We start from the raw sequence: 16106 nt of genomic DNA on the forward strand, positions 1-16106 counted from the left end.
ACTCTACCACCAGAAATAAGTTTTCGACAGGGATCCACTGAGAACAAGTCATTCTCTCAAGGAACTCATAAGTAGGAGGAAAAGAAAAAGAAAAGACACTGCAGTGTTCTGGGTACAGAGTAAAGTGGATCTCTGCATGATACCAGTCAAGGGAGAGTTACTTCCACTCTAACAGTAAGGAAGGCTATCTGGAGAAACAAGCTGCTCAGCTGACCCTCATAGTTAGAAAATCATCCAAATAAAGAGAGTGAAATTATGTTAAAAATGCTCAGCAACTCTGCAAATACAATTATCTCAGCATAACTGTAGTTAGTTCAATTTGAAAAATGATATTTCAGCAGAAGCGAAAAACAAAAGTTTTAAATAAGAAGTCAAAGGAATGTCACCATGAAGTTGTGTACATCATCTCATTTATTCCAAGGTATATTCTTTCTCACAAATCACATCTATGAAATCTGAGTGGATCCTGATAGTGATATTGTCTCATAATAACAATTTTCATTTATGTTTCTGCTAGGGTATAAATTACGATTTATCTTACAACCTACAGGAACAATGATTTGATCAAGTGTGATGATCATTTGATGAAATATGATGACTCCTAGACTGACAACTTGAGTTTCAGGGTTCCTGGATACTTATTCCAAATGGAAAAGAAGACATGGTCAGGGCTCACAAGATATTCTGATATGACCTGTTAAGAACACAAGCAAAAAAAATGCTCAACTTAAGAGATATTTGTACACTATGTTCATAGCAGCATTATTCACAACAGCTAAAATGTGAATTAACCCAAGTGTCTGTTGAGAGATGAATAGGTAAACAAAACAACATTTAAAAGGAAAGAAATTCTAACACAGGCCACCACATGAATGAATTATGAGGACATAATGCTAGATGGAATAAGCCATTCACAAAAAGACAAATGATTTCATTTCTATGAGGTACCTAGAGTAGACAGATTCATATAAACAGAAAGTAGAATGGTGGTTATCAGGGACTGAGGGAGAAAGGATTAGGGAAAGTCGTTTAATGGGCCTAGACTTCTAGTTTTTCAAGATGAAAAGAGTTCTAAGGATTGGCTGCATAAATGTGAATGTACTTAATACTACTAAACTATATGTGTAAAAAAAATTACTAATGCAGTAAATTGTCCATGATGTATTTTACTGCAATTTTTTAAAAATAAATTTACCTACAGATGGGAGTTGGGGACAAAAGGGAAATGTTCTAGCAGAAATTTTGAGACTAAAGAGATGTAATATTAATAGATAAAAAGGAGGGAAAGTGTAAAAGGATGGACAGAAGAAAAATAGATTAAAAAATGAAACCTCACCAGCGTCTCCAAAACCATATTGCAAGGATCATCAAAAGGATCAAGGAGGGTACTATTATTGCCACAAGTATCAAGCCAACAGATGTGGGGTGTCCTGGCAATTGGGAGAAGACAAAGGAATGTCACTTCAAACCCATTCTCTAGTTCTGCAGGCCTTCTTGCCCATCTGAGTGTCAACACCATCATTAACTGCTTCTGATGCATGGGCATCTCTGGTTCCCTTTCTCATATTCCCAGAGGTCTTATACTCACAGCCACCCTTAGTCTCCCCTTCTTGCTGAATCCCACCCAGACTACAATGGGACTACTACTACTGTAGCAGTGAAACTACTTCATTCTTTTCTATTGTACAGCTTAGATCAGCTATTTTCATACCTCTGGCATTGTAATCCTAGAAATAAATCTCAAACTCTGTCTCTCTGACTCTCTCTCTCTCTCTGTCACCCTGATTCTCTCTATCCTCCCTGCCTTTCCTCTCTCCAAGCCTGTCTTCCTCCCTCCATCCTTCTCTCATCCATCAAATCTCTCCCCTTCCTGTGTCCCCCTCTCTGTTCTTGAGGACCACCTCCTCCCATCCCCAGCTGGGCTCCACTTCCTCCTCACCCCAGTACAGGATGATGTCCTGGTCTCCCAGGCTGCTGTGCTTCACTCGGCAGCTCAGGCCAGCCGCCTCCGCAGCCGCCACATCCAGGGTTACCCGGAGATACCACGTCCAGTCTGCATTGGGCATGACATCTCCTTGCTGAGTGCCAGGCTCCTCCTGCTCGCCCCTCATCCACATCACCCGCACGGGTTTTGGGTAGAATCCTGAGACGTGGCAGACCAGCCACAGGCGGCCAGGCCGGGGAGGGGGGCCACTGGACAGCCAGGCCTCCGGCTTCACTGGGGTAGGAAGGGGTAGTAAGAACGTCAGATTATGACTCCAATTCAGAGGATAGGGACTCAGAAACCCACAGATTTGGACAGTTACCTCTTCCACTCCTATGGTCACCAAATGACTTATTGATTAATCATTTCTCTATTTAGGTACTTTTCACTTTTGAATTTAAAGAAAGTGGTGGGAGGAGAAATAGAAACATCTTGGGGAGAGCATAAGACTAACCTTGCCTCTGCAGTTCTGCCTTCCCTGCATCGAGGACACCCAGGAGATATCGAGGACAGGTTTCTGAGAGGAGCCTCTCGATGATATCAGAGATGCCTTGATACTGATTCATGAGTGCACAAAACTTCTGCCCCCTGCTGCCACTGTCTGATGCAGGCACACAGGAATGATTCTGGATCCTCACAAAGTCCAATCCCCCTAAAGCTCCTCTCAAAGAGCTTTCTATGGCCTCCCCAGAATGCAGCTCACAGCCTGCTGTGATCTGGATCACAAAGGGGTCTGTGTAAAGGAAAACAGACAAGTTATTAAAAAGCAAACAGGAAAGAAAGAGATGAGAAAAAGGCATAGGACTTTTTTATTTAGTGGTGACAAGTTGAGAGGTGAAATTATTGACATAAAACCAATTGCAGTATTCAGGACTTTTCAGAAAGAGCATTGGGGAGAGGTATGCATATCATCAACGGTGGGGTTAGGCTGTTTTAAGGATGTAGAGTGGGCAAGAGAGGAGAGGAGCAATGTGTGATGGAGTTGGAAGTGCAGCATTCCACAGTGTAGGGAATGGTTACATGTAGAGAAGGTAATCTGGCAGCAAGTGCTTGAGGACATCAAGTGGAGGAATAGAAAGTCACACTCAAGTTCACTCAGGCACAGAGTAGGAAAAGGAGGTTCTTCCTTGGGGTTTTAGAGAAGCAAGTTACATACACACAAACAAGAAATGACCACAAGAGTGGTCATGTACACAGAAAAGAGCAAGAAACAGGAAGAATCTGGGATACTGGGTGGAGGTTTGGAGTCTGGGTTGAAGGCTACTCTGGACAAGTGTGTACATCAGTTGGATAAAGAGGGGGGAAAGGGACCATCATCAGAGGGAGCAGTAACCTGAAACAAGAGAGAGAAAAGTCACTGAGAGTCTCTCCAGATCAGAGGACTGTACTCACATTCCAGCTGGAACTCATTGACTCGATCCTGCACTTCCCGAGTGAATCCAATGAGGTAGGCTCGGAAGAGGTCCTCCAGCTCAGTCATCTCCTCATTACTAAAGTTGCCCTTGGACCAGGGCTTTAGGAAAATTATAGTGCCTGAGTCACTCTCCCAGCCATGAATTTGCAAGTCACCCAACCAGCCTGAGCCTTGATTTTGAGCCCATGTGCTGTTGGCAAAGGTTGAAATCTGCATGAGATGGAAGGAGGCTGGCCCCTGGAACACTGTAGTGGTGGAAAGATAAGAAGAGTGAGGGGAAAATGTAGAATCAGGATAGAATGAAAAAGAACCCAGAGTCTGAACAACAATACAGAGCTTGAAACAGTTCCCTGCCCCCAAAGCTTCTGGCTCCATCCCCAGCCTCCAGAATAGGGTAGAGGGCTAGAGACAGCAGAGCCCAGACTCTTAGTGGTAGGTGCAGCATGCTTTCATCCAGAACCCCTGCACCTGTGCTGGGAGCAGCCAGAGTTATTCTTACCCTCGTTGTCACCACCTGGGAGGATAAGTCCAAGTAACAGAAGTGGTAGAAGCAGCATTTCACTGGGAAGTAGAACTTCTGACTCTTGGAGCTGGTATTTGAGCTCTAATTTCAGCAATTTTTTTTCAGTACTCTAAATTGACTTCCTCTCTTCCCCAACTGACAAATCTTTGACCCACATTACACATCTCAGAAAAACTGTGCCTCCCACAACTCTGAGCTCCCACTCCACCTCATTTCCATTCGTTGGTCTTAATCTCCTTTATACTTACTACCCTGGAAAAGCTCCCCTGTGATGCTGAAGAGTTATTTCACCTTCCCAATCCTTTATTTCCACATCTATTAAATAAGAGGGTAATACTAAACAATTGCTCAACTTCCAATCTCTTTTAATCTAGAAGTACTCCTTTGGTTTGTCCACCTATCTCATTCTCTCATTCGGCAAATACAACACTGACAGTGATGCAGCGGTAACAGAGAGGTAGGTCAGGTAGTCTTGGAGAGAATACCAGATAGATCAGTGTGAGAGGCCACAGCACCTTGGTGTACATTCACAGGGACCTCCTCTGAGAATGGAGATGCACCAGAGAAAGGGAGATTCTGAGAACTCCAGCCCCCATTTCAGGGAGTCAGACACCAGAAAAGTGAACCTATGCTCTCTATACCCTTTTTATCATCACCATTAGTATTTCCTGCTTGGCTAATACTTGGCTAAAGGTACTGACAGACTCACTGGGACACGAAGATGATGTCCAGGAAGTATGTCATTCAGAGCTCTATTTTTACTCCACACTAATACTATAAAGGCTCCTCTCTCAATGGCCCATGGTACCAAAGTGAAAACCTGAGTGGAAACAAATTATTTCAAAATCTCAATTACTCCAATCAAGAGGATCAGTAAACAAGATCTTGCCCTTATTGGTGAAAATTAGACTGAGGCGGTAGAGATAAAAAGGTGAAAATTTACCTCTGATTCCCTTAAGTTCCCTACAAAAATAAATACAAGTACCTTAAAGTCTACTCCAAAAGCAAGCAAGACACACACCTCAGGTCCAGAAGTAAGACTTCTAAGCCTGAGGACACCAAAGGACCTTCCACTGAAGTATGAGGCAGTTGCCCAGGTGAGCTGGTATCTGATGGTTGCTTGAGGACAGCTACTATGCAATCCTGTACAGTCTGAGTGCTGGTCACAGTATCTAAAGAGTATTAAAACTACATACACACGGAGTATGGATGTGAGAATTTCCTGAGCAGACAAAAATGTTTAAGCCATTTAAGAAAATTAAAAACAACTTATTTCACAAAAGTGAGTGACACTCAAGCTAGGTTTGTTTTGTAAATGGCTCTGACAATCATAAAAGAAACAGAAGTCAACTACTGAAAAATGGCAAGAGAAACTTATACTGTAGTAATCAATCATTGTAAAAATTAATAACTTCCTCATTTTTACTCTGTAAGTCATTCTGTAATTTCATGCCCCTGAACTTCACATCAATCTTTTAATTTGGAATCTCCCCATTTGTGGATTGTTTTTATATCCAAAATAAACTCTTACTAAATATTACTCACTGATTTGGTGGTTTTAATTTTCCCGTTTCTGGATTTGGGGCATGTTGATAAACTAAACAAAGGAAACTCAAGCAACTGTGTAGCCTGTATCATAACTTTTTGATTTTAATGTTGCAATTTAAACCATGTGCCAGAAGTTAACTTCTAGATGTCCAAGCTGAATTTAGAAAAGGTAGAGGAACCAGAGATCAAATTGTTAACATCTGCTAGAACATAGATAAAGGAAGGGAATTCCCAAAAAAAAAAAAAAAAAGTCTACTTCTGCATCACTGGGGGTTTCCCTTGTGGCTCAGCTGGCAAAGAATCCACCTGCAATGCTGGAGACGTGGGTTCAGTCCCTGGGTTGGGAGAATCCCCTGGAGAATGGAAGAGCTACCGTCTCCAGTATTTTGGTCTAGAGAATTCCATGGACTGTATAGTCCATGGGGTGGCAAAGGGTCGGACACGACTGAGAGACTTTCACTTTCTGCTTCATTGACTATGCTAAAGCCTTTGACTGTGTGGATCACAACAATTTTTTTGAAAATTCTTCAAGAGATGGTTTGAGAAACCTGTATTCAGGTCAAGAAGTAACAGTTAGAACCCGACAAGGAACAACAAACTGGTGAAAACTGGGAAAAGAGTACATCAAGGCTGTATATTGTCAACCTGCTTATTTAGCTTCTATGCAGAGTGCATCATGCAAAATGCCAGGCTGGATAAAGCACAAGCTGTAATCAAGATTGCTAGGAGAAATATCAATAACCTAAGATGTGCAGATGACACTACCCTTATGGAAAAAGCAAAGTGCAACTAAAGAGTCTCTTGATGAAAGTGAAATAGGAGAGTGAAAAAGCTGGCTTAAAACTCAATATTCAGAAAACTAAGATCATGGCAGCTGGTCCCATCATTTGGCAGTAAATAGATGGGGGGAAATGGAAACAGTGACAGATTTCATTTTCTTGGGCTTCAAAATCACTGTGGACAATGACTGCAGCCACAAAATTAAGACGCTTGCCCTTGGAAGAAAAGCAATGACAAGCCTAGACAGCATATTGAAAAGAAGAGACATCACCTTGACAACAAAGGTCTGTATTGTCAAAGTTATGGTTTTTCCAGTAGTCATGTACAGGTGTGAGATTTGGACCATGAAGAAAGCTGAGTGCCGAAGAATTGATGCTTTCAAACTCTGGTCCTGCAGAAGACTCTTGAGAATCCCTTGGACAGCAAAGAGATCAAACCAGTGTATCTTAAAGGAAACCAACATTGAATATTCATTGGAAGGACTGATGCTGAAGCTGAAGCTCCAATACTTTGGCCACCCGATGTGAAGAGTCGACTCATTGGAAAACACCCTGATGCTGAGAAAGATTGAGGGCAAGAGGAGAAAGGGGCAACACAGGATGAGATGACTGGATAGCATCACTGATTAAACGGACATGAGTTTGAGCAAACTCCAGATTTGTGATGAACAGGGAAGCCTGGTGTGCTGCAGTCCATGGGGTCACAAAGAGTCGGACAGGACTGAGAGACTGAACAACAACAATGTACGGATGTAAGAGTTGGACTGTTCAGAAGGTTGAGTGACAAACAATTGATGTTTTCTAACTGAAGGGCTGAATAAGACTCTTGAGAGTTCCTTGGACTGCAAGGAGATCAAACCAGTCAGTCTTAAAGTAAATCAACCCTGAATATTCATTGGATAGAATGATGATGAAGCTGAAGCTCCAGCACTTTGGTCACCTGATGCAAGGAGCTGATGAACTGGAAAAGACTCTGATGCTGGGAAAGATGGAAGGCAAAAGGGGAAGGGAGTGGCAGAGGCTGAGATGGTTAGATAGCTTCACTGATTCAATGGACATGAATTTGAGCATTCTCCAGGAGACAGTGAAGGACACTGAAGTGTGGCATGCTGCAGTCCGTGGGGTCACAAAGATTCAACATAACTTAGCTGTTAAACAACAACATCAAATCCTAGCCATTGTTTCTCTTGAGATTCAAACTGTCCCAATTATGACATGGGAGTTTTTTCAACCCAGTCGCATATGAATCCTTTTATCATACATTTATCATTGAACTTCCCTTTACCTTCTGGTATGGCAAAGTTGTTCCAGACTTGGAGAAACTTCCTGCTCCAAACTAGAAATCAGCCATTTCTCCGAGGTACTTTGGTTCCTTGTAGTGGGAAAATATTATGTGAAAGCCTTAATCTGAGTTCTAAGCCTTCATTTTAGGGTTTTTAAAGTGGCCAGGACCTTTTTTTAAGTCTTAATATTATGATTTTTTTATTTATACTTGCAATTCAAGTTTAAAACTACAGAGTTTTACTCATTTACTCACATCAACTTTTCCACATAGAAAAATTCTAGTTTCCTGTGAATCAACACAATTATGTACTCACTTAAACCCACTATATGCTATATTCCATACTATCCACCTGTCTCACTATACACCATATCTCACTAGCCTATACACACAAGATAGCTTTAGAATAACAATAAAAACACTACACACAAAAATATGATTTGGGCCAGAGATCCAGGAAGAGCAAGCTCTTCTCTCAAGGAACTTATAAGCAGAAAGAAAAGAAAAACAATAAGAACTGTAGTGTTCTGGGTATGAGTAAAGTGGATCTATGCAAGACACCAGTCAAGGGAGGTACTTCCACCGTAGCACTAAGGAAGGCTTTCTGGGGAAACAAGCTGCTCAGCTAGCCATTATAGTTAGAAAATCATCCAGGCCAAGATGGAGAAAGTTTGTTAAAAGTGCTCAGCAGCTCTGCAAATACAATTATCTCAGCATAATTACAGTTAGTTCAATTTGAAAAATGATATTTCAGCAGAAGCAAAAAAAAAAAAGTCTTAAATAAGAAATCAAAAGAATGTCACCATGAAGTTGTGTACATCATTTCATTTATTCCAAGGTATATTCTTTCTCACAAATTACATCTATGAAATCTGAGTGGATCCTGCTAGTGATATTGTCTCAAAATAACAACTTTCATTTATGTTTCTGCTAGGGTATAAATTATGATTTATCTTACAACCTACAACAACAATGATCTGATCAAATGTGATGATTCTTTGATGAAATATGATGAGATTGACTCCTAGGCTGACAAGTTGAGTTTCAGGGTTCCTGGATACTTATTCCAAATGGAAAAGGAGACATTCAGGGCTCATGAGATATTCTGATATGACTTGTTAAGAACACAAGCAAAAAATTGCTCTTCTTAAGTGATATTTGTATACTATGTTCATAGCAGCCTTATTCACAATAGGCAAAAGGTGACTGTTGAATTAACCCAAGTGTCTGTTGAGAGATGAACAGGTAAACAAAACATTTAAAAGGAAAGAAATTCTAATACAGATCACCCCATGAATGAACTATGAGGACATAATGCTAAATGTAATAACCATTCACAAAAATGCAAATGATTCCACTTCTAGAGGTACCTAGAGTATAGAGGTTCATATAGACAGAGAGTAGAAAGGTGGTTGCCAGGGTCTGAGGGAGCAAGGATTGGGGAAAGTGGTTTAATGGGCCTAGACTTTTAGTTTTTCAAGATGAAAAGAGTTCTAGAGACTGGCTGCATAAAATGTAAATGTACTTAGGACTACTAAACTATATGTGTAAAAATGGCTAATGCAGTAAATTTTCCATGATGTAATTTACTGCAATTTTTAAAAAATAAATTTACCTATAGATGGGAGTTGGGGAAAGTTTCCAGTGGAAATATTGAGGCTAAAAGGGCATAATGTTAATAGATAAAATGGAGGGAAAGAGTAAAAGGATGGACAAAAAAGAAAGATTAAAAAATGAAAACTCACCGGCTTCTCCAAAACCATATGGCCAGACATATCAAAAGGATCAAGGAGGGCACTATTATTGCCACAAGTATCAAGCCAATGGATGCAAGGTGTCCTGGCAATTGGGAGAAGACAAAGGGATATCACTTCGAACCCATTCTCTAGTTCTCCAGGCCTTCTTGCCCACCGGAGTGTCAACACCCACTGTTGCCTGCTTTTGATGATTGGACATCTCTGATTCCCTTTCTCATATTCCCAGACGTCAAATTCTCACAGCCACCCTCAGTCTGTTCTTCTGGCCCCATCCCACCCAGTTTATAGTCCTTCATTCTTACCTATTGCCTGCCTCAGATCAGCTGTTTTCATACCTCTGGCACTGTAGTCCCAGAAATAAACCTCAAGCTCTGTCTCTCTTTCTTTGTCTCTCCCTTCCAACCTCTCCCTCTGTCACTCTTTCTCCCCCCCTCCCTCCATCTCTCTGTATCTCACCCATCAAATCCCTCCCCTTCCCCAGGCCCTCCCTCTGGGCTTGAGGACCACCTCCTCACATCCCCACTTCCTCCTCACCCCAGTACAGGATGATGTCCTGGTCTCCCAGGCTGCTGTGCCTCACTCAGCTCAGACCAGCCGCCTCCGCAGCCGCCACATCCAGGGTTACTCACAGATACCACGTCCAGTCGGCGTTGGGCATGACGTCTCCTTGCTGAGTGCCAGGCTGCTCCTGCTCGCCCCTCACCCATGTCACCCGCATGGGTTTTGGGTAGAATCCTGAGACATGGCAGACCAGCCGCAGGTGGCCAGGCCGGGGAGGGGGGCCACTGGACAGCCAGGCCTCCGGCTTCACTGGGGTAGGAAGCAGCAGTAAGAATGTCAGATTACGACTCTAATCCAGAGCATGGGGACTCAGAAACCCACAGATTTGGACAGTTGCCTCTTCCACTCCTATGGGAATCAGCTCATTTATTGATTAAACACCTCTCAACTTAGGTATTCTCCACTTTTGAATTTAAAGAAGGTGCTGGAAAAAAATAAAATAAAGAAGGTGCTGGGAGGTAAAATAGAAAAGTCTTGGGGAGAGAACAAGACTAACCTTGCTTCTGCAGTTCTGCCTTCCCTACATCGAGGACACCCAGCAGATATCAAGGACAGGTTTCTGAGAGGAGCCTCTCAATGATATCAGAGATGCCTGGATATTGAGTCATGAGTGCACAAAACTTCTGCCCCCTGCTGCCACTGGCTGGTGCACGTACAGAGGAATGATTCTGGATCCTCACAAAGTCCAGTCCTCCTAAAGCTCCTCTCAAAGAGCTTCCTATAGCCTCCCCAGAATGCAGCTCACAGCCTGCTTTGACTTGGATCACAAAGGGGTCTGTGTAAAGGAAAACAGAGACAAGTTATTAAAATGCAAACAATGAAGAAAAGGATGAGAAAAAGGCATAGGCCTTTGGATTTTAGTGGCAAGAAAGGTCTGAGATATGAAATTATAACTCAAAAACCAATTGCAGTATTCAGGACTTTTCAGGAAGAAGAGTATTGGTTAGAGGTATGCCTATCGTAAACAGTGGGAATGGGTTCTTTTAAGGATGTACAGTGGGCAAGACGAGAGAAGAGGAGCAATGTGTGATGGAGTCAGGAGGGCAGCATTCCAGGGTGAAGGGGAGGGTTATGCTGGGAGAGGAGATTAGGCAGCAGATGCTTGAGGATATGAACTGGAGGATGGGGAAGTCATACTTTAGTTCATTCAGGCACACAGTAGGAAAAGGAGTTTTTCCTAGGTTTTGAGCATGACAAGTGACATACACGCAAAACAGGAAATGGCTACAAAGCAGAAACATCATCTATTACACAAAAGTGCAAGAAACAGGAAGAATCTGGGATACTGGGTGGAGGTAAGGAGTCAGGGTTGGAGACCACTCTGGAGAGCTGTGTGCATGGAGTTGAGTAAAGAGGGAAGGAGTGGACCATGATCAGAGGGAATAGTAGCCTGACCAAGAAAGAGAAAAGTCATTGAGAGTCTCTCCAGGTCAGAGGACTGTGCTCACATTCCATCTGGAACTCACTGACATGGTCCTGCACAACCCGAGTGAATCCAATGAAGTAGACTCGGAATAGGTCCTGCAGTCCAGTCATCTCCTCATCACTAAAGTTCCCCCTGGACCAGGGCTTCAGGGAAACGGTAGTGCCCAAGTCACTCTTCCAGCCTTGAATTTGCAAATCATCCAACCAGCCTGAGCCTTGGTTTGGAGCCCAGGAGCTGTTGGCAAACGTCCAAGTATGGATGATATGGTAGGAGGCTGACCACTGGAACACTGTGTTGGTGGAAGGTTGAAAAGAATGAGAAAAAATGTAGAATCAGGATGGAATGAAAAAGAACCCAGAGTCTGAACAATATAGAGCCTGAAACAGTTCTCCCCACAAGGCTTCTGGCTCCATCCCCAGCCTCCAGAATGGAGGAGAGGGCTGGGGACATCAGAGCCCAGACCCTTAGCGGTAGGTGTGGCATGCTTTTTTTTTTTTTTTTTTTCCATTTATTTTTATTAGTTGTAGGTCAATTACTTTACAATATTGTAGTGGTTTTTGTCATACATTAACATGAATCAGCCATGGATTTACATGTATTCCCCATCCCGATCCCCCGTCCCACCTCCCTCTCCACCCATAATCTGAAGGACATGCTTTTATCCAGAAGCCCAGCACCTCTGCTGGGAGCAGCAAGAGTTACTCTTACCGTCTTCATTTTCACCACCTGGGAGGATAACCACTAGCAATAGAAGAGGTAGAAGCAGCATTTCACTGGGACGTAGAACTTCTGACTCTCAGAGCTGGTAATTTAATCTATTTCAGCAAACCTTTTTCTCAGTACTCTAAAGTGACTTCCTCTCTTCCCCAGCTGAAAAAATCTCTGACCCAAATTGCACATCTCAGAAAAACTGTACCTCCCACAGCTTTAGATTCCCACCCTGCCTCTCATTTCCATTCCTTGAACTCAGTCTCCTTTATACTTACTACCTTGGAAAAGCATTTTTCCAAGGTAGTAAATGATGATGAAAGGTTATTTCACCTTCCCAATTCTTATTTCCACAACTTTGAAATTAGAGGATAATATTAAACAATTGCTCAGCTTCTAGTCTCTTTAATCTAGAATACCTTTGGCTTCTCTGCCTATCTTGTTCTCCCTCTCCCTTGCCTTCTCACCCCTGGTATTTTGTCATTATCTCTTCCCAACATCTCAATGGCCCTTCTTTCTTACCTCATCCTTCTTACCTGGTTTTTTAATTCCACGTTAAATTTTCTGAGTGTGCATGTGTGTTAACAATCACTGTCTTTTTTATATTTCATTCTGGGACCTAAATCCCAGAATTAAATATAATAAATAGTTTCTATTCTGAGCAAAATTCTCTTATGCCACAGGAATTTTTGAGGCTGAAAATTACATTGGCCAATGGTATGTGACCTTCTTTTCAGTAGCTCTTCTCCTCTACTACTTTCAGTAACCAATCTTCATGAGACAAATAAAACTTCAGGAATTATGCCCCAGCTTCAGGCCAAGTCAAAATAACTTTTTGTAGTAGGCTCATTAACAGTAGAACTTCCTTCTCCTTTTGTAATATTTTATAATCTCCATCTATATTTTGGTCTTTCCTATTACCAAATAAAGCCTTGCTATGTCAGCAAGTAACTTGGCATTTTTTCACCAAAAGTTCAGAGATGTTTTTCTTAAAATGTCATATCCTATGTCCTCTTTATATACATTTGGCAAGTTTTAACAATACATTTACCATTCGCTGGAGAAATATTTGGACTGTAATCAATACACTGGCTCTCAGGATAATTCTTGGTTTTCTCCACTCAGGAAAAATATTCCGAATTTGTGGATATATATCATCTACATTTTGAGTGTAAGGAGAAGTTTTCACTAAGTTATCTTATTTACATAGATAAGAAGACACAAAATGAGTAATAAAACATTCTTTTTCCTGGAAATAAATCAAAATAGACCTCATCCAAGACTATCACTACCTAATTATAAAATCAAGAATAAAAAATTCCAAAGTAAGGAAGTTTGAACAATATTCCCAGAGTCCAGTACATGGTATAATCTAATTCACTTTTTGTGTGACAACCACAGACAACAGCATTCACACAACATTAACTGCCTGTACATCATGACATTGCATCATTGTTTGTTCTTTGTAAGCTTTGAGCTGGACACTCAAGATTCAGTTTATACAACATACTGGAGATTCACTGGCAAGAGCAAATTTTATGTATGGGCATAATGAGTAGGTAATTCTCTTATACAACAAATATAGCACTGACAGTGAGGTAGCTAACAGAGAGGTAGTGTAGGTAGTCTTAGAGAGAATACCAAATGGATCAGTGTGAGTGGCCACAGTACCTTGGTGTACATTCACAGAGAGACCTGCTCTGAGAATGGAGACACACCATAGAAAGGGAGATTCTGGGAGCTCCAGCCCCCATTTCAGGGAGTCAGACACTGGAAAAGTGAATGTGTGCTCGTGTCCTGTTGTTACCATCACCAAGATGCTTTGGTGACTTTCAATGGGAAAATAATATGTGGAAACCATAATCTGAGTCCTAAGCATTGGTTTGGGGGATTTTCAAGTGGCTAGGACCTTTTTCTAAAGTCTAAATATTATGATTTTTTAAAATTTATACCTGACTTAGCAGCAGCAGCAGCAGCAGCAATAAATATACTTTATACTTTTATGTATACTTCAAGTTTAAAACTACAGAGTTTTATCCATCCATCTCACATCAACTTTTCTTCTCCACAAAGAAAATCCTGGTTCCAGGGAATCGACACAATTATGTACTCACTTAATCTCACTATACACTATACTCTAAACTATCTACCTGTCCCACTGTACACTCTATCTCATTAGCCTATATACACATGATAGTCTTAGAATAACAATAAAAACCCTACCACCAAAAATATGATGTGGGGTAATTTAAGATTTGTTTTCTTACCCTACAGTGTATCCCTTGGAGACAAATACATTTTTATGCTTTAAATCACCCTGACTTCTGGTGTGTTACAAACTTTATAAGCAGTTATGCTCCTTGTTGCATTTTGCTTTAATTTTTAGGGAATTGAAACTCTTGTTTGTTCAATTTATCATGTTATTAAATGTCTATGGGGAGCAGGAAATCCTGAATGTCAGAGTTAGGAGCTCAGCAAATCCTTTCTCCAAATATTTTAATAATAGTTGGACAAAATTTTCAAAATAACCAATTTTAGATTTCTAGAAAATCACCAAAGATATGAAACAAAAGCTATTCAAAGAACTACCTGAACCTCAGCAAGAACAGTGGGAGGGGCAACTTAACATGGGTTGTTTCCATGCTTTCCTTGACTTCTGGATACAAATATTTGGCAACGTCTTTGAGCTCCAAACTTCTCCAAGAACCATACACAATTTAAGCCCCACCCAAATCACCCACAAGCACCAGATCTCATCTTTATTGAATCTTCTTGTCATTAGAAAGCACTTAGTTTGAGATTTTAGGAAGCTATAGCTGATATAATGCTACATGTTAGCCATATTTTTTGCCTAGTGACCTATTCTTAAAATGCCTCTGTTTTTCTCTCTTAAAGTTGACTCAAGGCCATGTTACTGAGTTCTGAGCAATGAAATGCAGTGTGCGAGAGATGTAGCTTTCTCCAGGCCTGACCATGTAGACAATGGCGGCTGATCATCTTGCCATGCAGTGCCAGCCTGGAGGTCACCTGTTCTAGATGGCAGATATGGGGAAAAGGGCTGTGTGTCCTACATGAGGTTTGCTTGCATGAGAAATATACTTAGTTGTCTTTATCCTCTAAGATTCTCAGGTTTATTTATAACTCCAACACAACTAGCTTTACTGGTTAATATTGTTACCAAACCAAACTTGGGTCCACTTGTCCAACTCTCAGTAAAATCAATCTACTGACATTGAGTGATGGTGAAGGAAAATACAGCATTTATTGAGAGGTGCCCAGCATGGGACCAAGCAAGGAGAATGGGCAACTCATGCTTGAAAGACCTGAACTCTCTGACAGCTTTCAAGGAAAGATTTTTTAAAGACTGAATGAGGGAGAAGGTCTCCAGGTGCATGATCAGCTTGTGTACACCCTTCTGATGGGTTGATGGTGAGATAACTGGGTGGTATTTCAGCAGTTAAAATGATCAACCTCTGGTTCCAACTAGTCTGGGATTTACCTGTTGGTGGTCAGCCTGCAGTTAACTTCTGCCACCTGACAAAGGTTTTAGCATCTGCAAAACAGCACAAGGATATGGTTTGGAATATTATCTATGTCCCTTGAGGAGGAATTAAAGGTTGTTGACTTTGTTTTATAGCTAAACTATAATATTATTTTGTCATGCTTGACTATTTTCCTTTGTTTCTGCATTTCTTCACTTCTCCAATTAAGTTTGCCCTTGGGAATTCAGAGACGGCCTAGGAAGCAAAAGCTTTTCTACAGACAAAAAGCAGAGAACACCGGTTTTGTTCCCAGAAAGGCCATGCAGGGTCCTGCTCAGTTACAATATTATAGAACCCAGTAACTAGTATTCTTTCCCTCCTCTTGAATTCAGAACCAAATGAGATACAGATATAGAGGATAAGATATGTGGATCAAATTGTCAATTTAATTTCTGATAGACTTTCTAGAGAATTTTCCTTAAGTGTGTAATCCAAGTAATCTTGCTGGCACTGAAAATTGAAGTGGCCTTACTCACTCTTATAAACTGTTTTTTTTCAAGCCCCAAAATCCATATGTTGAAGCCCTAACTTCCTGTGTGGCTATATTTAGAAATGAAGCCTCTAAGAAAGTATTGATAACTG

General features: G+C 41.3%; 1 protein-coding gene and 1 pseudogene across 1 annotated transcript; both read right to left on the bottom strand.

Annotated features, from left to right (window-relative positions):
• Positions 1-382: 382 nt before the first annotated feature.
• Positions 383-4001, bottom strand: LOC122676622 (T-cell surface glycoprotein CD1b-2). The gene is made up of 6 exons (XM_043876073.1): positions 3898-4001; positions 3377-3643; positions 2439-2717; positions 1940-2218; positions 1337-1430; positions 383-694 (listed from the first exon to the last, which is right to left on the bottom strand). The coding sequence occupies exons 1-6, from the start codon at positions 3953-3955 to the stop codon at positions 673-675; spliced, it is 999 nt and encodes a 332-aa protein (XP_043732008.1). The 5' UTR covers positions 3956-4001; the 3' UTR covers positions 383-672.
• A 1022-nt stretch (positions 4002-5023) lies between these two features.
• LOC122676619 lies at positions 5024-12043 on the bottom strand (annotated as a pseudogene).
• Positions 12044-16106: the final 4063 nt, after the last annotated feature.

The sequence above is a fragment of the Cervus elaphus genome, chromosome 20 (genome assembly GCF_910594005.1).
Source record: "Cervus elaphus chromosome 20, mCerEla1.1, whole genome shotgun sequence".
NCBI classification, from domain to species: domain Eukaryota; kingdom Metazoa; phylum Chordata; class Mammalia; order Artiodactyla; family Cervidae; genus Cervus; species Cervus elaphus.

What these genes read in the sequence shown, in the direction of transcription:
- LOC122676622 (XM_043876073.1), bottom strand. Translation starts at nt 3,955, where the DNA reads ATGCTGCTTCTACCACTTCTGTTACTTGGACTTATCCTCCCAGGTGGT. An exon ending in GGACATCATCCTGTACTGGG is followed by an intron (nt 1,431 to 1,939) that starts GTGAGGAGGAAG and finishes CCCAATTGCCAG; the next exon opens with GACACCCCACATCTGTTGGC. An exon ending in ATATGGTTTTGGAGACGCTG is followed by an intron (nt 695 to 1,336) that starts GTGAGGTTTCAT and finishes TGTTCTTAACAG; the next exon opens with GTCATATCAGAATATCTTGT.